At 42.1% G+C, this 24250-nt stretch overlaps 1 protein-coding gene across 1 annotated transcript in view; it reads right to left on the reverse strand.

Moving 5' to 3' along the window:
- Positions 1-24250, reverse strand: part of SLC18A2 (solute carrier family 18 member A2) — a 347766-nt gene that overhangs the window by 240703 nt on the left and 82813 nt on the right. The window contains exon 3 of the mRNA XM_069239257.1: positions 10033-10393. Within this exon, the coding sequence (XP_069095358.1) occupies positions 10033-10393 (361 nt within the window). The remainder of the gene's footprint in view (positions 1-10032; positions 10394-24250) is intronic.

Raw genomic sequence — 24250 nt, forward strand, 5'->3', positions numbered from 1 at the left:
GTGGGTCAAATCCTTCTTGGAGGGCATATCCAAATGGGTGTATTTACATCCGCATTTTTCATCACCTAAATCACCGGTATGTGGGGTGCCACAGGACTCTGCCCTGTACCCACACTTGATTAACCTATGCCTCTACCACTTAGTGGATGTCATTGAATCCTGGGGTGTTAATTCCAATAAAACAGAAGTATTGGTTCTTAATCAAAGTGGATCCCCACCGCCTTACCTTAGGAGGCCTACTGAACTAAACGCTCCTCCTAATCCAACCTTTTTGGCTAGAAATCTTCACATCATTTTTGATTCCTTGCTCTCCTTTGCCCCTCAAATTAAACAAATCTCATCAGTCTGTTTCATGATGTTGAAAATCTTAAAAGAATTCCTTCACCTGGTTTGTGAGGATTTGAGAAAAACTGTAGTGCATGCCTTAGTCACCTCATGCCTGGACTATGCAAACAGCCTCGACCTCTCTGCGTACCTGATACACAGACGCCAGTTAATCTAGAATGCAGTGGCTGGACTAATTAGGAGAGTGTTCCGTTGCCATCACATTTCCTCTCATCTGAGACATCTGCTTTGGCTACCAGTTGAACAGTGCATTAAATTTAAAATGCTGACCCTGGATTTTAGAGCTTTCTACAGTAAGGCTGCATGCTATTTGTCGAACAGACTGTCCCCGTACACCCAAGTTAGGGTACTCAGATCCAACAACCGCCGCCTCCTACGGATCCCAAAATTCTTGAAGTCTTGATGTGGAGGCAGCTCCTTTACTGTTCTCATTGCAAAACTATGGAACAGTCTTCCACCTAGGTAAGGTTGCGTCTTTGACAACTCAAAACCTGGTTATTTTACAGTGTTTAGCTACTATGTTACTCCAGCTGACCTTATACTGTCTGCTAGAGCACCAGAACTCTTCTGTTTGAAGCAGCTGTACACTTTATCAAATATTGATTGATTGATTGATACTATTTGTATGTTCAAAGGTTTACAAATTCATGAATGGTACAACTTTCTTCCATTACTTTAGCCCTTTCAGTACCATGACCTGTAGACCTCAATTGTACTACTGGGATTCATTCACATCTCTGCCAATGAGCTACGAATCTCACTTTCAGTACCCTTCACCATTCCAGTATTAACTCAGAGCTCTGAAAATGCACCTATCACATAATACAAATATTTTTTCTCTTTTCTGCATGAACACTTCTTCTAAATTCTTAAAAGCACATGCTTCCACAGTGCGGTAGCTGCCTTTTGAGGTCCCTGAATCCCACGCTTTTTAATGTATGTATCCTCCCTGGAGGCTTTTGGTCTTACTTTATCTTCATAATCTGACGACACGTGGTCTGTCATATCTGTTTCCATAGATGATGACAATAAACTGCCTAATCTTAGGCCATGCCTTGTTACTGTGGCACACTGGATGCCGAAAACTGTTTAAAACTTAATGGCAGTAAGATAGAAGTTCATGAGGTGAGAAATCAATCTCATGTTTGGGGCCACATTGGTGGCCGTAAGATCTAAAGCAACTTCCTATTCCAAAACCGATTGTTAAAGATCTTAAAATATGGCTGGAAAGAACAATTTTGCTGGATTACCAAATAAATGTGTCAGCCAGTAATTCTGTCCTAATAGATGCCTGAGAGTAATCCTTTTGTTCCTCCCTATGTCTACCCAATGGATGATTGTTCAGGGTCTGATCCTCTCCAGCCTAGACTGTGGCAATGCACTTTATCCATGGGCCACTAAGTGAACGGAGAAGAGAAGAGGCTACAGATCATTTAGAATGCAGCTTGCGCCTTGTGTGTCATGTCTCCAAGCATGTCTCTGTTTCCACTCAGCCATTACTGGCTTGGAACTCTTTGCCTCTCCATCTTCGGCTTCGTACTTCAACTGAGCAATTGGAGACCTGGCTATTTTAATTGTGCTGGTGTGCCTCGGTCTGTTATGGGAGCGCTCGGAAGCCCTTTGGGGGCAGCTATGTGCTTTATAAATCACAATAACATCACACACCATAACAATTTACATGTAAGTTTATTAGTTTTTGTGCACTAATGACAACAAATGACAAAGCTCTTCTTCACAGACCCTAGCACCCGCTCTCCCAAACTGAACCATAAAGGTACTGGAAGTATTTCATGAGTGCCATTTCAGATTGCTCTTTCAGAGTCTATAGCTTTTTAGCAACTTTAAGTAAAAACTGAGCAGTAAAATGCACTGTTTGACACCATATTTGTAACAAGGATTCTCAAAAGGAACCCTGCACCGATCCACCTTTGAGCAAAGGAGGTTCACTTCAATTGCTTCCTGCAATTTAACATGGGCCATTATCCATGCTGGCAGCACGTGGCACTAGTGAACAACCCTTGTGCCTATGGGGGATGTGGGCAGCATCAAAGGGAGAAGAGGGTGGTGGTCCTCTAAGGAATGGTTTGGGCACCTGCACTTACTATTATTTATTTATTTATTATAAGCTAAGCTCTGATAGAGACAGTGGAAGACAAGGACACTAAAGACAAGAACAAATAGTCACCCTTTGGGTGATTATCAGAGACCCCACAACTGGGAGGCAACTCATATCAAGCTGCAGCCTTAATCATTCAGTTTTGGACAGTCACGTTAAACAAAGGAAGTGAAGGCCTATTTTATCACTGATGCCTCACAGTAGCAAACTAAGCAAAAATTGGATGGGTCGATTGCCTCAATTAATCTCGACCACTGGTAATTACCTTAGCAACATCCCAGTCCATCATTTATTTCCCACCAAGCCACCTTAGCTAGGAGTCATTGATATACAATTAGGCTTCGTTCTCCAATAGGGACAGCCCAACCCAAACAGCCAGTCTCCCCAGAACACCAGGTTTCCTCCTAAAAATTGCCAGATCCTGGGAAGTGTCTATACATTCAAACCCAAATTATTCATCTCTGTTCTCGCCATGCACTGCAATCTCCAAAAGGCCACTAGACACCACCATCTACCGAACACCACTGGAAAGAGAAGCAGACCCATGGACGCCATTTAGGGGTTGCCAAGCATAGCAGTTTCGACCCCTGAGTTGTCCCTTGCGACCGCCATCCATCTTTTGCGATCTCTCCTCTCAGAGGAGTAAAGCAGAGCCAAGGCGAAAGGTAAACAGAGTCCTAAGGGACACTGCATATTTTTCAGTAACTCCCAGTCACCCAGTACAAAGCTTTTTATGTATCAAAGCTTTCATGTATACTGCTCTGCTCAGAACTTGATTTTGTAAGATAGTTTTTGAATTGCATTTCATGTCAAGGAGACTGTGCCAGGTGTTCACATTTATTTACCAGCTATCAAGAAGAGTGACTGTCTGGCACACTCAAGGATGTTTGCAAGCATACACAAAACTCCTGTGGCCCATGTCATATGGGACACTCTCATCCATTCCTGACTTTGGCCGTCATTATGACCCTGGCGGTCTACAGACTGCCAGGGCTGTGGTGGCGGTCTGACTGTGGTGGCGGTCTGACCTGACAGCACTGCCAGCACTGCCAGTTTCACTCCACAGGAGGGACTGGTGGTGCTGGCAGTCCTCATCCACCAGGACAGCGCTGCATGCAGCACCGTCCTGGGGATTACGAGCCCCCTCTCCACCAGCTTTTACATGGTGATTGCACTTGGCATGGGAAGTGCAGGGGCCCCCATGGACAGCCCAGTGCTTTGCAGACAGTGAAAAGTGCGACAGGTGCTGTTGCACTCTGTGCACCACAACATTGCTGCCGGCTCCATTATGAGCCAGCGTCAATGTTGTGGGCTGTTCCCTGCTGGGCCAGCGGGGAACTTGTAATGGGGCCCACGGAAAGGCAGCCGCACTGGCGGCAACCTGACCACGGGAGTTTGGTGGGCGGTCTTTTTCCAAATGCCAAACTCAAAATGACCCCCTTCTTATCCAACAACACATTGCTTTTGGGGGCTTGAAGCACTTACCATTATAGATATGTTTGTAAAGACCAAGCCTTACAAACTGTTGATAAAAATAAAGGACTGACTGAAGGATGATGCCTCTTAGCAACATTGCACACCTACCCCTTCACTGTGGCAATTGATGTCTATGTGTATTGTCAGGGAGAGGTAAACTGCTGACTGCTTCCTATTCTGCGCCTATATGTGAGGTCAAGTTGCTCTTATGCTGTTCATGTGAGGCATGTCTGACGCTGCACCGTGGGAGGTTGCACAATGCTCTGAAGACTGAGGGGCATATTTACTGACATTTTGCATCATGGATGCACATTATTTTGGGCGCAGCTCGATGCAAAGTTAAATTTGTGATTTGCAAACTATGAAAATCTGGTTTGTGTGGCTTCGTGTGGGATTTTTCCCAAAAAGTAACAAAAGGCAGGGCATAGCGCTGCCTTGCATTACTTTGCGTTAGGAAGGTGATATATGGGTGAAGCACTGGCATTTCCGTGAATCCAACAATGGAATTTTGAGAATTCCATGTGATAGAGCTAGTAAACCTGGAAATGCGCCAAAAAGCTACACCTCCCTGTAGCAGGGGTAAAGAGGAGAAATATTTCTATTTCTCCTTCTTACTTCCTCCTTCTATGTGTGCTGCATTCTGCAACACCCAGAAAAAAATGCCTTTGGAGATTGTTTTCATGCAGGAAATGATACCTTCCTACACAAAACAATCCTGCCTGTAACGCAGACACCCTTGCACTGTGGTGCATGAGTGCCTGTGATGGCACTTAGTAGCACACTAGGGTGCGAACGCTCGGAGACAGCAGAAATGTGCCATATCTTAGTTGATATGACACATTTCTGCTCTCTCTATTTCATGCAATGCAGTACAGCACCTTTGCTTGCTGCCCTGCCTGGGCTAAATAATTAGTAAATCTACCTCTGCATTTTGAAGGCTGGATTTGAGTAGTGGAAGCTGGATCTGGGAATTGGAGGTTCGGGATGCACCTGGGGAGAGTGCACTGGTCAATCAGTGTGGGAACTGCACCTGTGGATGTGCATTAGGCACTGAGGCACATGGTGTTTTTAAGATGGAGAATAACATGATTATGTTATTTACTTAAAACATCTGCTCAACATGAAAGTTGAATTTCAAAAGATGATGTGTTCTGAGTATAAAAGAAAGTGGATTATTAATTATATATGATTTATATTATCAATGTCATGATTTACAGACACGTACTGAAAATATTCGGACATACAATGGCTGTCCCTAGGTATTTTAGGCTGCAATTTACATATGGCTGTGCTAGGCTTCCATGTGTGTACCAGGGCAGGTGAATATTGAGTCACATAGTATCATAGCAGTACGCTTGCTAAAACATGGTGGTATCTAAAGTACCACCCATGTGCATAAGTAACTATTGTTTTAGTGTATTCATTGTGCACATTATGCACTTATTATGGTGTACTTGAAGATGATGTTAATTTGTTGGATGATCTAAGGGTTAAAGGTCATGTGCCATCACTCCCTGGGAAGATTAGGAATAATGTCCTGTGTTATTGAGGCCAAAGTGTGCATGGTGTCACTTCTGCCACCCCTAACATTTTGGTAAATTTGCGTTTATGAGTAGACCCACAAGGTTAGATCGTCATAAAACAATATGACACTGACAACAACACCACAATCCTCCCATTGCTTCAATCAAACCACCTCACAAGACACAGCCTCTATGAGCTGAATGGTGGACTGAAAACAAAAGTTCAATAACGGATCCCTGATGGAGGCTTCCATATAAAAAAAAACAGATCAGCAGATTAAAGTATGTGGAACGGACAGCAACAGGTGTATACGAGCATTTTCATAAGAGGGCACAGAAAAAATAAGGTTTCTGGTGATACAGATTTTTGAATCTGATAACACTGTCAGGCGAGAACAATTAGACTTAGGCTGAAGGCTGTGGTGTCCAATAGGACAACTTTTCGATAGATTCCTCAAAACATGAAAGAGCATCAGGAGGCAGTGTAGAAAATGTGCGATTTGAAACATTAATTTATGCCAAATATGTTCGGCAAGAAAGTAACAATGAGGCACCAGTTTGTGCTATCTTGGAAATGTAGACCTTGCAATTGGCTTGATGGGAGAGGAATACAAGTGTGAAGCATGTGGCTGGAATTTAGCTTTCTCATTTTAACATTATAACATCTGTGGTTTTCATTGGTCGTGGTGGTAGTAAGAAAAGAGAAACAAACACCCGAAACTCTAATAGCCTGTGTGCATTTTCAGTCTCCAAACACTGCAGTGCCTGAAGAGTAATGTTACTCCATTACATTTACGTAAAATCATGTATTGCTTGGTGACCCTTGCTTATTGTGAAATATGAATAAACTGTCTACACATTTTGATGTCAAAGAAAATTTTAAACAATTGAAAGGTCTTATTTATTCTACATTATTGCAAAAAGGCTGTTACTGCTTTGAAGTCAGCAAAATACAAAAAAGCGGAAATATCACCATAAAGGTGAAATGTTTATTAATTATTGTACAACTTCTTCTATACATTCGTGTCTGGTGAAGGCTGCTGAGCAGACAATGTCGTCAGCGACTACTTCAGTTAGCTCTGTAGGCAGTGACCCTTTGAGCTGAGACTTGAACGTTTGATTTTACCATTGCAAGTAAACGCTTAGAAGCCTGACAGTGTTTTGATCAAAAATACAGAACTGACTCCAGGAGTCACCTATTACATAGGTACATATTACGTGTGCTTCTATGTGTGCCCGTGTGTTTTCCAATTTAGAGGGTATTTGGATATTTCTTGCTATTATACATAGGCATCTGTTTGTGTTCTTTGTTGCTTAGGTGCCCATATGCATGTCTCTGTTTGTACAGTGGTTAGCAATCTCATTTTCTGCGTACACAGGCCCCTCAATGTGTTCTTTTTAGTGCATGCATGGAAGCTTTTTGACGATTCTGCTGTGTTTCTAGGTGCGCCTGAATAGTTTGTCCTTTTGTGTGCATGCAATCTCCTAAAGGCAAACCTGTCGGCTTAATAAAGTTTAATTCTGTTGAGCGGTATTAATTAATATGTATCGACTGCAGAGTGCCTTAGGTATCGGGCCAAGATTTTAACTCATTTTAAATGCGTGTCAGATATTTTCTGCATTTTACTGACTCCACTTACAGTGATGTCAATTCTTACAAGGCCACATCTCTCAGTGCTATTGAGGATGAAAAGCCAAGTCATCTCAGTTCCTGTCCCATCATCAAATATGTAAGTTAATAGGGGCCTATACCTCCTATTGTGCCTGGGACCACTTGCAACAAATGCCTATTTGTGACAATATCTTTACAGTATTGAGAGAGTGTGAGTGTATGAACGGATGGGTACCTTCAAAATACAGCACCATGTGCATTATGGTATGCTTTGCAACCGAATTTGTCTATTGCACGAGGATAGCCCAAAGTGAGAGGTTTGTTCTTATTCACATTCGGTCAGATCACATATCTTCGGAAAAAAACCTTAATTTGGACTCCAATGAATTGCTAATCCTAAAACCAGTTTCCAAACTGACCTGTTTTAGAAAAGTCTTAGAAAAAGCTGTATACATTCAGCGTCTATCCCATGAATCAAACTGTAGCCTTCTAAATTTCTACGAGCCCTAAATGCAGAACAGAAACCACCACCCTTCAAATCATTGATGATGTCCTTGATTCTGGAGAATGGAAATGCCTTTGTTTTAGTGATACTAAACTTGTCAGTAGCATTCAACACCAGAAACCATGGAACCCATCTTAAAATGATATCTTCAAGAATAAGAATGAATGGCATAGCTCTGAAATGGTTCTAAACTTTCATCACCTCTAGATCGCAGTTTGTGAAAACGGACAAATTCATATTATACCCCCTCCTATTATTTTGCACTCTACCCCAAGGCTATATGCTGCCCCCTCCCTCTTTTATTCAGCCCCTACATGGTGCCTCATGAAACCATGCTCCACGCTGCAGGACTAACAATTCTCCAGTTTGCCGATGCCACCCAAATGTACCTCAAAATATAAAACCTATCAGAAATCACCACCCTCAGACTATTTTTGGAAAATCTTACAAAATGGATGACTTTTTTTTCTTTTAAACGCAGTCCCTCTAAAACGGGATTTCTCCTTTTATATTTGCCAAGCCCACCTACCCCAGTGCATAACTGGCTGCAAAGTCTTATGGCCTGATTTAGAGTTTGGCAGATGGGTGTTACTCCATCTCCCTGGCAGAGTCCTTTCCTGCCAAATTCTGAGATGTTTGTCAGCTCAGCAGACATCTCTAGCATTGGCACAAACCACCATCACAGAAGTTCCTGTCAATGAATAGTATGTTTGATGGACAGCTCCATCAACATGATGGTGCTGCACGGCAAACTTACATTTTTGTTTATTTTCCCCCCAAAAAAACAAAGTTGGATTTTGTTTTGGAAGATAAAAAAAAAACAATGCCCCCCTCACCATGAAAGTTTTATCTTGTGGTGAAAGGGGTATTTTGCAGTTTATACTGCCCTTTGCCACCTGGTTTTACCTAGTGTTGATGGGCAGTAGAACCTGGCCATGTGTTCACCCAATCTAAATTGGCTGAGTGAATACATGGCCAGACTTCTGATGGACCTTACCCTGTCATGCGGTTGAAGATTTTGTCAACACCATGAAGGTCAACCCGACCGGAGAGGGTACCTTATCATCATTGCGATAGAGTACCCTCTCCGCCAAATTTTAAATCAGATCTTAACAGACTTAGGCATGACACCAGCATTCGCGCCTCCATCTAAATCTTTAGGATTCACCATCGACCAGAATACCTCTATGAAAACACAATTTCCAAACTAAACAAAACAGCCTCATTCAGCTCCGTATTCTCAAAAAAAAAATCAAACCCTCCATTCCACCTGAAGATTTCAGGATCAGAGCTAAAACCCTCGTCCTAGAACACCTTGATGGCGGAAATGCCTTACTGGCAATCTGTCCCAAACCTACTCCTAATCCCCTCAGAGCATCCTACACATGGCTTTCTACCTTGTCAAGGGCAATGAGAAATCAGAATACATCACTTCCGTTTTTAAAGTCTCCAAAGGCTACAACTAGATGTTAGAATATATTTCTATATGGCATGCATTACGCATAACACTACACATCTAGGACTACGCTTCTACTTGAAAAATAAACTCGAGCTCACCGGAGGGAAGACAAGCACCAGAAACCAATCACAAGTGATTCTAGAAATCCCAAAAGTAAGAAAGTCCAAGATTTTGAGACTCTAGAATGATTTGTATGAAAACCAAAGGACTAATGACAATTTTCTACATTTGAGTAAGAACTTGAAAAGTCGCCTGTTCAGAACCTATTTGTACAACTCTAGTCATCTCTATGAGCACCTCGGTTTCACCCTAATAACCTCAATGCTTTTGTATACCCTCCATATTACAGTGTCCCCTTCAGTCACTGTACTTCTGGATACCTGTAAAGAGCTCTGTTGCCCATATGGCTAGATTCAAACTATAAAAAAGTTACTGAAAATAAATAAATATACAAATAAATAAATAGGTTCAAAAGAGTGCATAAATGTCACTCAAAACACTTTAATATTCAGGATACATAAACAGTTTAAATCATGTTTCTTTCTTCCATCAAAATATTTAATATACAGGCCAGCAGTGCTTAGTTTGTAAAAGTGCCAGGGCCCTCATTAGGAGGCCATTGCAGCTTGCACCGCCCACTGACATACCTACATAAATACTAACCATCGCTCAACTACAAGTCTGACAATTCAGATTGTTCGAGACCCCAAAGTTACAAGAATGGCTTGGGCGGAGGGTAATACATGTTTTTAATGTACAGTGAATGAGTAAACAACTGTTGTTCTTCTCATATTTGGATTACACAAACAACTCTACCATGTGGCAGCTGTCATAAGTGCTGGTGTTGACAATTAAGTGGTGGTGGCTGACACCAGAAATCACTTACTCAAATTAAGCACTGAGGCCAGGGTTTCTGAGTGAGATGCATCGTGATTGAAGATTCCTTTGATATGGAATATATTAAAGTAAAATTCAATAAAAAATGAAAAGACTTACCTGTTGGTCAGTGGTCCTATGAAGGGATTTGTGATCAGCTGAACAGTGGCCTTTGATGCAAACAAAAGCCCCACACGCACATTTTCATTCAGCAGATCTGAGTCTGCCTTTGGACAATCTGAAGGAACGGTAGTGGCACTTGGTGCTGGTGGCAGGTTGGTAGTGGGATTCTGCCCCTTCAATGTCATCTCCTCTGTGACGTTTCCAGTGACCAATGTTGAGTTGTCGTAGTAGGAAAAAATAGTTTGGAAACTGTTGATGGTAGCGGCTACTGCCACATCTCCTGTCGACCTGGCTGTCTGCAACTCTGTCTCGTTAATTTCATGCGTCAAGCTGTACAGGTAGCTGGGAATGATGGGAACTGTAGAGGTAAAGGTGAAATAGATGAGTAGTGAAAAACTTACAAAGCTCACATAGCAATTAATGCACCATAGAGGAGTGCACAGAGGCATGGCTGTACGCAGAAGCATCTCTGCAGCACCTTTTGCTTCTTGGTTCCATTTAATTCCTATTCACACTCGGCCATGAAAGATTGGCTTTGCTTAACTGGCACAAGATGAATTCATCATCTAAGGCCATGTGTACAAATTGTAGGGATTGCGATTTCCTAATATATGATGATTGAGTTTCTTATAGAAATTCCTAATGGGGTTGCAATCGAGCTACCTCATGAATATTAATGAGGTATGTTGAAATTTGCGACCCATTAGGAATCACTGCCATCACAGGGATGGTGGCCTGCTGGGATCAGCAGACCACATGTCTATGATTGTATTTTAATAAAGCAAGGTTTTTTTTTTTAAATGCAGCCTGTTTTCCTCAAAGAAATACGGCATGCATTTAACAAGGAAAAAATTACTTTGAAGCTTTAATTTTTAGGAGTAGGCAGTGGCTCATTAGACCACTGCCTCCTCTTAAAAAATATTTGTTTCAACATTCACAAAGGAGAAGGTGTCCTGTGGGGACCCTTTCCATTTGCAAATGATTACCACCACTCTTGTGGTGCAAGTAAAAATTAAATGTTTTGCAACCATTGTTTGGTCATAAGACATTTATACACACCATTGCAATTTGGTATTAGGAAGGGACACCCAAACATGCCCCTACCAAATTCCGAATTGCTAAACATAAACTGAGATTCGGTAACATGTTACTGAATCACAATTTGTGTTCTGTACAAATAGAAAATTATTTTTGTGGTCAGTTACGACACACATATGGCCACAATGGCGGTACATTACAAATACTTGGTTATTGCTTAAGTAACTTTTTTTGCAAAAGGCACGTGGGCAATTACAAGGAATTTGAACCAACTATGCCAGTGCAAGCCAACTCACAACTACTTAATTCCCTCTACATGCAATAATGAAACCGCCATTTATTACACATATAAAGGCTGACCACACACACACACACACACACCAGCTATTCAATCAAGTTCTCAGTTGGCTGCCTACACAAAATATAGCTAACAAATATTTAAGAAGGCAATATGAAATGACAAATGAGTGGAACTCTGAAACCCTAGATGCAGATTTGAGTGTTGCCCAATTTTGAGGACCATAGCATGCTGTAACAATTGTTAATGGCTTGTTTCAAGCAAGGCATTTACAATGGTTTCAGGGAGCTACGGCCCTCACAATTTTGTAACACTTAAATTCTGTAACTCCCTCATACCATGTAACCTATTAATTATGTCAGATTATGAACTGCACAGCCAGATGGCCGAGTTTTGGAAAAGACAAGAAACAGAATTAAGTTTACTTCCGTTTGACTAAGGGCCAGGACTCATAAATCCCCTAGGTATGGCATAGAAATAAATATTTCATAAATTAGACACAACTGACCATATGTAGCTGTTAATGACTTAATGAGATACAATAAAACTATCAAGCCTGCTGCAAACGTTGCCTGGTTTGGTTCAACAGTGCTGTTCGGTGTTGCTTAAATTCCTGGATTTACACACGGGTGTGACATCCCTCCTTTATTGCGCATCTTCCATTGAAAGATAATATCACATAGACTGCATCAAACAAGTTAACTTTATAATTACTTTTCTTAAATTCACCTATACTTAAGTTGAGGACTCGTGGAGTTACGTACAGTAACCATATTCTTCAAATGAGGGAGAGGGTGGGCATAAGGGCCTGATCTACGGACTTCAGAGTTGGAGAGAAAAAGGTTTGAGCCTCAGCATCGGTACTGACTCAACATCCTGTGATTCTGGGCAAATCACTTAATCTGCCAGTGCCTACAATTCAGCGCCTTCAGACATTTACTGCTCTTTACAAATCCTGGATTTTTTTGTTTTTATTTGTGATGAAGTGGTAGGAGATGTAGAAAATGGCAACATTTTATTGACTGCTGTGGAACAGCTAGAAAGGGGCAGGGCAGGTGAGCTCTGGTGGTAGCCTACTGACCTCTCAAACGACAGGGCACCAGTACATATTGAATGAGCCTGGCAGTGGCATTGTTTGTGAACCTTGACTGCCATCTCCATCAGGTTTTGAAGGGTTTGACACTGGAATGGTAAGGCGGGCCATACTGCAAGTATGATCTATGCTTAAGGTTCCCTTTCAGCTAGACATCTGAAGACAGAAGTTCATAAATAGAACTAAGTGAATAATCCTATTATAGAACTGACAGGTTGGTGCCAAAGGCGTACAATGACTGAAACAGGGAAAGAGAAATGATGAATTTGAAGAAAAAAGAGAACAAGTAAATAGAAAGACTGTTTATGAGAATGTAATAAAGGACAACAATGAGGAGGGCAGGAAATGAGGACAGTAAGAAGACAGATAAAGGAAAACGAGAGAAGAAAGAGAAAAGAATGAAAGGAACTAACGCAATTCAAGGCTCTTATTAAGAGTAAATGGTGTTTTTCCTGAAATAGCAGCAATGTTTTAATGACAGGTTTGAGTAGTAACTCCCAGGCCGAACGTTTACAACACAGCCATTATCACAAAGGTATCATATATGTCATTTTTCGTCACTTTACAACGTAGGACTTTACCATGCTGGTGTCTTTTCATTATATTAAATAAGGTAATGAAGGGAAAGTAAGTGGCATAAGGGGTTTAATGGTTCGGGGATTGATTAGGGTGTGGGGTAGTAAGGAGTTGTTAGGGTTCAAGGATGGTTAAGGGTATGGGGTAGTAAGGGGTTGTTAAGTTTCAAGAATGGGTAAGGGTATGGGGTAGTAAGGGCTTTATTAACATTTAGGGATGGATCAGGATGTGTGTTAATGAGGGTGTTTAAAGTGTATATTAAGGTTTGAGGTGGGTAAGGTTACATAATGAAAACTTTTCTGGATTCAGGGAAGGGTACAGGGCAGAAAGGGTTTAGGTTTTTTTTAGGTTCAGAAAGAGGTAAGGGTATAGGGTAGTAAGTGCTTTTTAGAGTTCAGGGTGCGGACAGTAAGGTTTTTTTGGAATGTGAGGTGAGGGATAAGGAAAGGAGTAGTAAAGGGCTTAAGGGGTTTCTAGGGTTCCAAATGGGTAAGAGTGTCGGTTAGTAACAGGTTTTTAGGGTTCAGGCATAGGTAAGAGCAGAGGGTAGTAAGGGGTTTTAAAGGTTCAGGTATGAATAATGGTACTGGGTACTAAAAGGTTTTCAGGTTAAAGGGATAGTTAATGTTTTGGAGTAGTAGGATGTGTATAAAATTCTGGGATGGGTGAGGAAATGGAGTTGCAAAGGTTTTGAGGGTTCGGGGAGTGGTAAGTGTATGAGAATGTAATCAGTTTTAAAGGTTGAGATACAGGTAAGGGTAGTAGAAATAAGGGATGGGATGGGTACAGGCTAGTAAGATTATTTTAGGGTTCAGGAACAGGTGAGGATGCAAAGTACTAACAGTTTTTGAGGGTTTAGGGATGGACGAGGGAAGTCGTTAGTAAAGGGTTTAAGGAGTTTTCAGCATTTAGGGATGGGTAGTAAAAGGTTTTAGCGTTCAGGGTTTGATAAGGATACAAGACAATAAGGTGCTTTAAAGGGTAGTGGGGCTGGAAGAGGGGTTTAAATTAATTGAAATAAGGTAACTATATGTATCTATACACGCACACATGTATGTATATAAATATCCCAGTTATAATTTAGCCAACTTACTGTAACTTGCACCCCTATCGTGCACTGCTTATGATGTCACAAATTACATCACTCATGACATGTAAAATAATATCATTGATGATAACACTCATTAGATTTAAAGAATATGTTCGAATTACTAATGAGTATTGCAATTCCCAAAGACGATCAGGGTGGAGAGAAATATGAGTGCATGTGGAGGATTGGGTATGTATTTCATCAGGGGATGTAATTTGTGAAGTCATAAGCAGGGCATGACAGGGGTTCAAGTTATAATTAGAAGTTCAAAAGCCTTCCCCTCCACTAATATTGAGGATGCTATTACTTGTTTTCAGCAAAATCTCTGTATTGTTTCCTTGGTAGACTGTCTGAAAACATACTGCCTGATTTACATAGGTAAACTTGCACTTTTATGTAAGCTTACTTTTTGTTTGTTATTCACAAACAACAAGGTTAATTATGCTAATAGTAATTTTACTACTGCAGAGACTGCACTCAGGCAGAGAATTCAGCACATAAAAAGATAGGACAGAACTATTTATATTTGTGGATTTTCTAGTCATAGTTTACCTTTGTGAATCAGGCCCTGAGTCTTCTAGACACGCAACCCTCAACTCCAAACTGAGGCTAGTCCTTCTCGGGGCCCACCAGTGCAAGTTCAGAAGCAGGGGATTATGGTCATAAAATGTTCTGAGCAATTATTAATTATAGGCCAAATTAGCATGAGGTTGTGGTTAGCATAACATATGGTCTAATTAGAGGTCATGCATCCCAGAGAAAAACAAGTAGTTTCAGGCATGAGGGTGACTAGCTCGCCAAGCATCAATAAGACCCTATTGTTCCAGCTATTCCTGTAATGCCATTGACATTTCCATTGTGAGAAGACCAGGAAGACACGGGTATGGCCTATCCAGATCTATATCAGAGACACATTTAAAATTACCCCGTTGTCATGGGCTAATGTACAATTTTGGATAATTGCCTGGATAGTCAATCTATAAAGGACACATAATCAACATTTTGGAAACAAATATTATTCGGGCCATGTCCTTCCTAAACAGTCCGCCCCATTACCTCACACTCCCACCATGATAACTCTACCTTCTTTATTTGTAATTTCAATATTTGCCTTTAACTCCTGCCAATTAGTGGTAAATAGGGGTGGGCGGTAAACTTTGCTCCTCTGGTGGAGTTCACTGAGTTTTGCCACTCCACGCTGCGCTCGGAGCACGGAATTCGGCAAAAAAAAACATCCGTGGGCAGAGCGGAGTTTACTGGTGCTCTCACCATATCGCTCATCCTTTCAGTTGCCAGGTATTGTGTGGAACAGTCACAGTAATTTCATTGCACTGGTAAAAGTATGCGAGCTGTGCCTTCAGAAGTCTTGCATCAGAGAAGCAGCAATGGCAACAAAATGTATTGTTGAGGCCTTCGAGTGTGGGAGGTGGGCCCAGCAACGCATCCTACAGACTGTCACAAAACACTGCAAAACAAATACCAGTCAGTTCTCAACTACCAGACACTGGCATATATTCCTTACTTGTGACACTCCTCATTAATGGCTACAAAGCACACCCTCTGCTCCTTGCAGAGCGTTTTGATTTTAAAGACTTCACTTTTTACTAGGGTAACAAATCGTTCCTCAGGAATGTAAGATTAAATGCCCTCACCCATATAGGTGTGTACAGGCCCCAGTCACTCCTGTCTCACACATCAGTAGGAGCTCATACAAATAGACATATAAAAATTATTAACAATATTCCATGAATACTACTGCAGCTTTTTTCATAAGTCGCTGACTGATAAGTTTAATTCTATACACAAAGTGGAAGCTTACCCCAGTCAACCTCTCTAACTTTGTTCCCCCCAATTACCACAGATCTCACACATTAGACATTAAAATGTGGTTGCTTCTGCAAAGTGGCATTGACTGTTCAATGTTGCGAGGACCAGTTAGTGTCATCAAGTACCTTTAATTTGCATGCAGAGTAGCTTGACAAGGAGACTCATGGATGTAGGCAGTGGACCTGTCTGTCAGAGTTAGGGCATAACACCCCACGGTCTCCATGACCAAATGCTCCTGAAACACTTGTGATGTAGCAACATTCACACCTGTCACTAACCCACTGCAGCCTCATCCACAATGGCTGCCTTCTTTACCCATTCATATAAAGTTTGCAATTCCAGTATTTGCTGCATGTGGGTAAAACTGTCACATGCAGGCCACAGCCAGAGAAGAACCTCGCCTCCCCCAAGCTCAAACAAAAGCAGCCGTACACTCAAGTGGACAGGCTGACCTTATTGCTCATAAACCACCATTATTATAACAAATAAGCTGTCAAGGTGGAATTCTATGAGGTGCATTAGGGCAGGAGTCTGAGTTGGGTAAACAAACATGAAGGCAAGCCACAGTGTTAGCGCAACGGGGAAACTGAAAGCTCATTTTTCCAGCTGTGGGTGGGCAGCGCAGCAGTACTCCGCCCGCTCTCAGAACTCTGGACATTCACTCTGAGTTTTTAGGTGACTCCGTGTCAAAACCAGGACAGTGCGTGTTCTACGGTCAACATAATGCAAAATGACAAACCTTATGCAATGTAATAATTCATGCATTATGTGTTGATATTGCATATTAACTTTTTGCATTGCAGGTATCTATCTTGCAATGCCATTAATGCTGTTTGTAATGTATTGTTCATTTTCAAGCCTTTCCTGCAGCCTGGCTGGGTGTGACATTTGGGTGGGGCTTGGGTCTATTTAAGGAACCCAGCCCAGCTCCACGTGCTCACTATTCAGAGGTCCCGGTGCAGAGCAGCAGCATTTTCCTGGGCTTCTGTTCCGGAGGCCTACTTGGACATTTCCTGGCCCTGTCCTCATTATCTTGCTGATCTTCAAGCAGGGCGGCAAGGCAGAGGTCCGGGTAGGCCCCCGACTCAGTTTCTAGAAACATTTGAGTTTTTGGCTTTGTGATTTACAGTGTGCGCGATTTATTCTTGGCACTTAACCCTTGCAGTTCGGAGCGGCAGGATGCGCAATCATTTCAAGGCATTTGAATCTTGATGGTTGAATCAGCAACAGTGTGCACATTTCATTCTTGGCAATTAACTCTTGCAGTTCGGATCGGCAGAGTGCGCAATCATTTCGAGGCATTTGAATCTTGATGGTTGAATCGGCAACAGTGTGCGCGATTCACTCTTGGCAATTAACCCTTGCAGTTCGGATCGGCAGAGTGCGCAATCATTTCTAGGCATTTGAATCTTGATGGTTGAATCGGCAACAGTGTGCACGATTCAGTCTTGGCAATTAACCCTTGCAGTTCAGATTGGCAGAGTGCGCAATCATTTCGAGGCATTTGAATCGTGATGGTTGAATCGGCAACAGTGTGCGCGATTCATTCTTGGCAATTAACCCTTGCAGTTCAGATTGGGAGAGTGCGCGATCATTCCAGGTACTTGAGTCTTGATGTGCAGTCTGGCAACAAGATGCGCAATAATTTTTGGGCAATTGAACCTTGAATCTTAGATCAAACAGAGTGTGATCTTTCTAGACAAAACATGTTTAGTTAGTTTGCCTATTCTACAGTATCACTCATCAATCCTCTAGCATTTAATTCTTTGGGAACAAATGTACTCATTGACTCTTGTTATAACGTAACTGATATTCTAAGGATTAACTTGAGAGAGTTCAATGTTCAGAGTATATGATTATAAAAAGGTCACGTTATTGAAAAGTTCTTGATCTCTCATGTTATTAGAGCATAGATAATTAAAACAAAGTTCATGAAGATTAAGGTGAATGACCTTGCTATTGTGTTCTTAACTCTTGCTTTTACAGGTCTCCTTCCCTGCTGTTCCCAACCTAAACCCTATTCCCCACTTGCCCATTCTTTAATTCTGTGCTATGATAGCTAGTAGAGTTTGAAGCTGCCAAGAGGTGGACATATTGGGAACAGGCGCAAACCCCGAGGATCCGGTCTCGCTGACACTCCGTGGAATTTCACAGAGTACAACTCCATGAGTTCTGCCCACTCCTAGTGGTAAATTGCTTGTGGCCTCCCTTCCAAACATGGTGAAATTAGTATACACTTAAGTGCAGATCTAGTTTACTCAGGCCCATAGTAAATAATACTGCATGTACCCAGGGCATGTAAATGAAATGCTATTAGTAGGCTGCAGAACTCATTCTACTACTAAAGTAGCACTGTAAAATATATCTCAGGCATGCCGCTGCAGTCTGTAGTGCAGTTGTAAATTACCATTTCAACCTGGCAAAATAAACTTTATGCCATGTCTAAACCTTCCATTTAATACCCATAGGTCACCCTTAAGGCAGGCCCTAAAAGCTCATAGGGCAGGTTGCATGGTGTTTAAAAAGTAAAACATGCGTACTTAAGTTTTACATGCCCTGGCAGTAAAGAAAACCCAAAGACGTTTTTAATTGCAGCAGGGCTACGGCTCCCAGAGACTAACATTAGGTTACCTTGTTGCGCTTAATAAGTGATAACTTCAGTTTGTAAACAGATAAATAAATACTTCTTCCGCTCATTAGGCATGTAATTTAAAATCCTCTTCAATGGTAAGGTCTGATTTTAAATTACTAATCTGAAAATGCCACTTTTAGAAAATTTGTATTTTTGTACCTAAACCAAATATGCCTTCCTACCAGTGTGCAGGGTCACATTGCTGTTAATGGCTCTCCTGTGATGTGATGTGTATTCCTTCCAGCCAGGGAACAGAATGGCCTTGGGCATAGGGAAGTGTGTTCTTCTGCTGAGTAGGATTGTCAGCCCTTCCTGAGCTTCAAAGGGGCAGCCTGGGGACGGTCCCCAGCCCCTTTCTGCTTCCTGAAGTTGCTTGCCCGGTCACTGGCAAATGCAGCCCATAACTGAGCATGGCTGCTCTTTGTTTTGCTAGACAGTTTGTAGCTAAATCCAAGCAGAGGAGAAGAACTGACCAGAACCAGTTTAGGGTCAGACAAAGGGGGTGTTCCTCACACCCATAGACTGACATGACATTTGGAATAAAAGCAGAACTATCAGAAGCTTTCAAAAGAACACTCCTGGGCCTGAGATGATTCAGAAGGACTGTCCTGCTGTTTGAATAAGGAAGGTTGGACCCGCTTGCCTTGACCCCAGGACCCCAGAAGTGACTCCAAGGCCCAGTATGCTGACCTCCTGTTTGAACTACAGGGACACAACAAGTTTTCCAAATCACCAGACCCAATTTGACTTGAACTGAACCTCTCTGCTGACCTCTGAGGGTGTGAGTTCTGACCCTCAAATGTTGCTCTCAACGTCCTCGACCCTGGCTGGTGTCAGAGAGCACTTCTCCCAACCTGACTGAAGACTTTGTTTGACTCAACACAGAGCAATGCTGAGCAACACCTAATCAACAGCTCCACCTATTCTGGTGCTGAGCAGTACCCAATCAACCGCTCCACCAACCATGACAATGAACAGCATGCAATTGACAGCTCTGCAGACTCTGATGTCGAGTGGCATTCAATCACCAGCTTCCATGACTTCAACATCGAATCCTGACGAGTGTCCTCCAAGAGACTCCAGGCCTTGAGTAATGGCTTTTTGTTGCCACCAAGCCCCTCTTCTGGTCCAAATTGCTGCCCAGCTCCGTGGGAGACCATCAACCTTCAAACCCATGCCAAAGTCAGAAGGTAAACCTTCCATCAGGACGAAACTGGTCTCTGCAACTGACCCGCTGCTCCCTTGTGGTTAGCCTTAAGTTTGGACTTTGACCAGGTCCAGCTACCCCAGATAACTGCTAATGGTGATTTGTGCTTTTTGGAGCTATTTCTGCTGAAAACGTCAGAAACTCAGATCTCCAGCTCTACTTATTGGAATGTTGTCATTTTGTTGTCATTTTATTTATTAAAATATCCTATATTTTTCTATAATTGGTTTCGTTTTTTTATGTGTGCTGTGGTTTCACTTTACAACTGCTTCAGTGCAGCATAAATACTTTACACATTTCTCTAAGTTAAGCCTGACTTCCTATGTGACAAGCTACCAGATAGTTAAGCACACATTTATTTAGTGACTTTTATAATTCATCCTGAAACGGATTGTGTTTGCCATTTGTGCTGGGCTCCCACCCCTCTCAAGTATTAACCCAGTTTCTTACATTCTGCTACATCCGATTTCCCAATGCGATCTTGCGCTGTTTGTCTAATAGGAAAGAAATGTCCAAAGCCACAATGTAAATTTTCTTTTCAATTGCATCTCTGGTTGCCAAGATGGTCTTCTGCTTGCCACCCTCCAGGGTATTCCCTGTTTTGTACTGTGGTGGAGTCCCTGATTATTGTGGCATACCGAAGATGAATGGTGATTAGGCCTACGTGGGTGCTGTCATCATCTTAGAATGGACAATTTCTCCCCATCTTTGACGTGAGGGATTACCTTTGAAACCTGGTTCCTTGGCCTTCTAGTCTCTGTGCACTTCTTTGGATGTTCATCTGCTAAACTCCACAATCATAAGCAGAGCCATAGGCTATAGAGAGGGAATAAGAATGGTTCTAGTTGGAGAGTGGCCGTGATCCAGAATTTAGTTATAGCCTTTAACATGGTATATAAACTGTCTTCTGTACACCATATTCACTAGATTGAGATCTGTACATTTTAGGATCATGAGTGTATGATCAAATCATCTGTTTTTGCTTTGTTGTGAAATATTTTTTTAATACATGTTTGCATATAGACGACATTAACGCATAGAGACTCTAATGCTGCCATTAGACAGACAGACTGCTCATTCGTGATTAGATTGAATATAGTTTATATAGGCCTGAATTTTAAAATGACCAACTTAGGCTGCCATCTTGTGACAAATGAACATTTTATTTCTAGTCAAGCTGGTGTCCTAATTGTGGAACACAAAGTTCTTTTCCCTTCCTGCTTTCTAGCCAGGACCACTGAAGCCGCGCCCGCTGAATTGTTGTGAGTTAATAGGCGATGTAGAGTGGAAAACTTGCAGGTTACATCTTGGGCCATTTTCAGCTCTAAACACGGGAGTCGTTTGCCGCAGAGGGCGGCAACCATACTCCTCTTGACTTTTCGTGCTGTTTTTGAAGGCTGCTTTGTGATTTGGAGACAATAATTCATTTCTGCTGAGCTTTCGGAAAACAACACAATATATGCCAGACAACGGAGGTTTAGAACGTGTGAGACATTGTGTTGATCATTCTGCATTCAGCAGTGTGAGCTTTTCTATGGAGTCCGAGGGTGCTCTAGATGTCGTACCACTAAGGTCTGGCTGCTGGGTTCCAGTGTCCTGAATTATTTAGGACGGTGGGATTCTTGTATTGCTTAAATGCAAATGGCACTCAGTCCCTGCAGTCATGTCTCATCCACGTTGGGGGTTTAACAGCTGTGCTGAAGCAGTCACAAATTTTAAGGAAAAGGGCTCTGCAGCCAAGATCGGCAGAGCAGTACCCTGGGTGTGGGTGGAACATATTGTGGAGGTGGGGCTTTGGTAAGTGGGGCTTCAGGGATCTTAGGGCCTGATTTAGATCTCAGAGTATGGAATACTCGGTCACAAACATGACGGTTATCCTGTCCACCCTTTTACGGTCGCCATAGGCTATCATGGGATTGTAATACAGCGGACGGGATATCTGTCATGTTTGTAATGCGGTATACCCCTCCGTCAAGATCTAAATCAGCCCCTCTGTTGTGATAGCCCAGTCCTAACTAGACACGTTGTGAATTTTAGGGCCAAATGGTTCGTTTTATGTTAAAAATGTTGGAATTATGTGTTCGGTGGTTAAATGACTTGCCTGTTGCTGAAAAATGTGACATAAATACTTTACACATTTTAATCAACCTAAACTGCAAATGACGTTGAAGAAAAAATACTTGGAGGCAGTTTGTGGTCAAGGGACTTCATTCAATTATCGAGGAAGGAGACTCGTCCCCGGGTCCTCGTATGTCACTGCACTTCACAGAACGCTGACGGCAATCCACCTCTGAGGTGCAGGTTTTTTAACAAGTGCATGTCTAACTGGCGCATCTCTTTCACTCCCAGGAGTCTCGTGGTGCAGCAGAACAGGTGTGTGGAATATAGTGCAAGTCCTTGTGCAAAGGGAGTGGGAACTTACTTACTGCCTTTCTATTTTGCCATATCGAGGGTGCTGGCTCAGCATTTCTCCCACTTCAGTCCCTCACTTGCATGGGTCGATGTGAAATCTGTTTCTTATATGATGGAACACCAAAGAGGGCTTTTTGTTTTGAAATGGATATTTTTTGGCTTGTGCCAAATTCTCGAGATTTGAAAGAAAACGTGAAGGTTCTATACCAGCTTTGTGTCCCCTAAATATGGAACGATAGATTACTAGAACGTTTCTGTCTTTTCCTCTTGTAGCCATACTCTGCAATTTAAATTAGGTTGTGGCAAAGAGTTGTACTAGGTTAATTACTTTTACTAGATGCTTGAGGTGTGGTTGGTGGCTGATATCACTGTTGTCTGGGGCCAGAAGGGAGGTCATCAATGCAAATATATGGGGTTTATGCATTTTTATGAATAATAACTGAACACAGAGGCAAAATGTAATTTTCCCTGTTCTGCAGCACCAGGTCCGGGTGTCCAATTTGCAACGTGATCTCCTATTTAAGACATTTTAGTCATTCAAGGGCTTGTTCTCTCTTGTGACTAACTTACACTACAACTTTTCCAAAGTTTAATGAGTGCTCTGGGTAATGTTGGCTTGAGCATGTTCTAGGGAAATCTGTGTTCTTAACCTTTCGCTCTTCCAAGTGGCAAACTCTTCTTTTTTTATTAGCTCTTTATTGGATTTGTACCTTACATCATACACAACGGTCTGCATGCATTTACAATTGAGTGTTCTCTACCGTTCAGATGTACCAGGATCTCACTACAAAACTCTGGGTCTTGTGAAAATGAAAAGCAAGCCAAAAAAGAAAACAGGAAACAAATCAGACCTAACAAAACATAACACACCAGAGAGAGAGATAACCAGTCCGCATTTGAAGCAGTACCTCTATCAGTGTCACAGAAAACAAAGAGCATAATACAGCGGGACACATGCAGTGGTGCCCTCCAAACCAAGCCCCGTAGATCTAGGCATACAAACTTGCGACATCTGATCCGACAGGAAGTATTCATCTCACATAAAGAGTCTGAAGACATCAGTACCATTGGCTCAAGAAGACCTTTCATTAGACTTAGCCTCCAATTCATATGGGGCGCATCCATGTCTCCATGTTGTCTTCTGTATTGTCATCATTGACGTCATCATTGTCATCATTGACAGATGCTGGTCCATCTGCACACATCATGTACCCATACCCCAATGCTAGGTGCTGGCACCGCCTTTCAACCCATGTCCATAGTCCATTTCACCAGAATCATCGCCAGATCTATAAATCTACATATTTGCTGGCTGACTTTTGCAAAAAGAGATTTTTCCCTGCAGACAAGTGTCCTGCATTAGTGACACACCTCAACTAAGTTTGTTTATTGCCAAAGGATTTCAGCCCATGGGCCCAGACCATGTGGTAGAAATCCTCCTGCAGTCTCCTGTATTGCAGATAAACATCAATTGCCCCCAAAACATTTTCACAGTTCTCGCTGGAGACAAGTAGGTTTAGTGTATATAATTGATTTGTGTGAATTTAACCCGCCATTGTTTCTGTATATTGCCTTAACATGCTTGAGAGTGTGGGCCCAATCATGGTCGGACATGTCCCGGTTGAGGTTTGCCTCCCCATTCCACCTAAACCTTGTTATATTTGAGTTTTATGCTGGTGTCAAAGCAGAGTACAATGCAGGGACAGCTCACCTACTCACTCCATGTGAGGGCAACACGAACAAAGCATCATTTCTAGGTGATTCCCCTTTATCCAACCCACAAGACAGACTTATAGCTCTCACTATTGCACTAAAAATAAGAAACTGACCAATACCAGGACTGCACATTTCTCTTAATGATTCAAAAGTATGCAGCATACCCTCTACATATCAGACCCCCACTGTCTCAATCCCCAATTCAGCCTTCTGGGGTAAGAAAGCAGTTTATTTATATGATGTCATTGTGTAACCTCACTGTGTAATAAACTTACAAATCCCTCTTGGGTTCAGTCAGGCTCGTTTGTAAAACCTTAGCTTAACAC

Source organism: Pleurodeles waltl, chromosome 6, assembly GCF_031143425.1.
Source record: "Pleurodeles waltl isolate 20211129_DDA chromosome 6, aPleWal1.hap1.20221129, whole genome shotgun sequence".
Lineage (NCBI taxonomy): Eukaryota > Metazoa > Chordata > Amphibia > Caudata > Salamandridae > Pleurodeles > Pleurodeles waltl.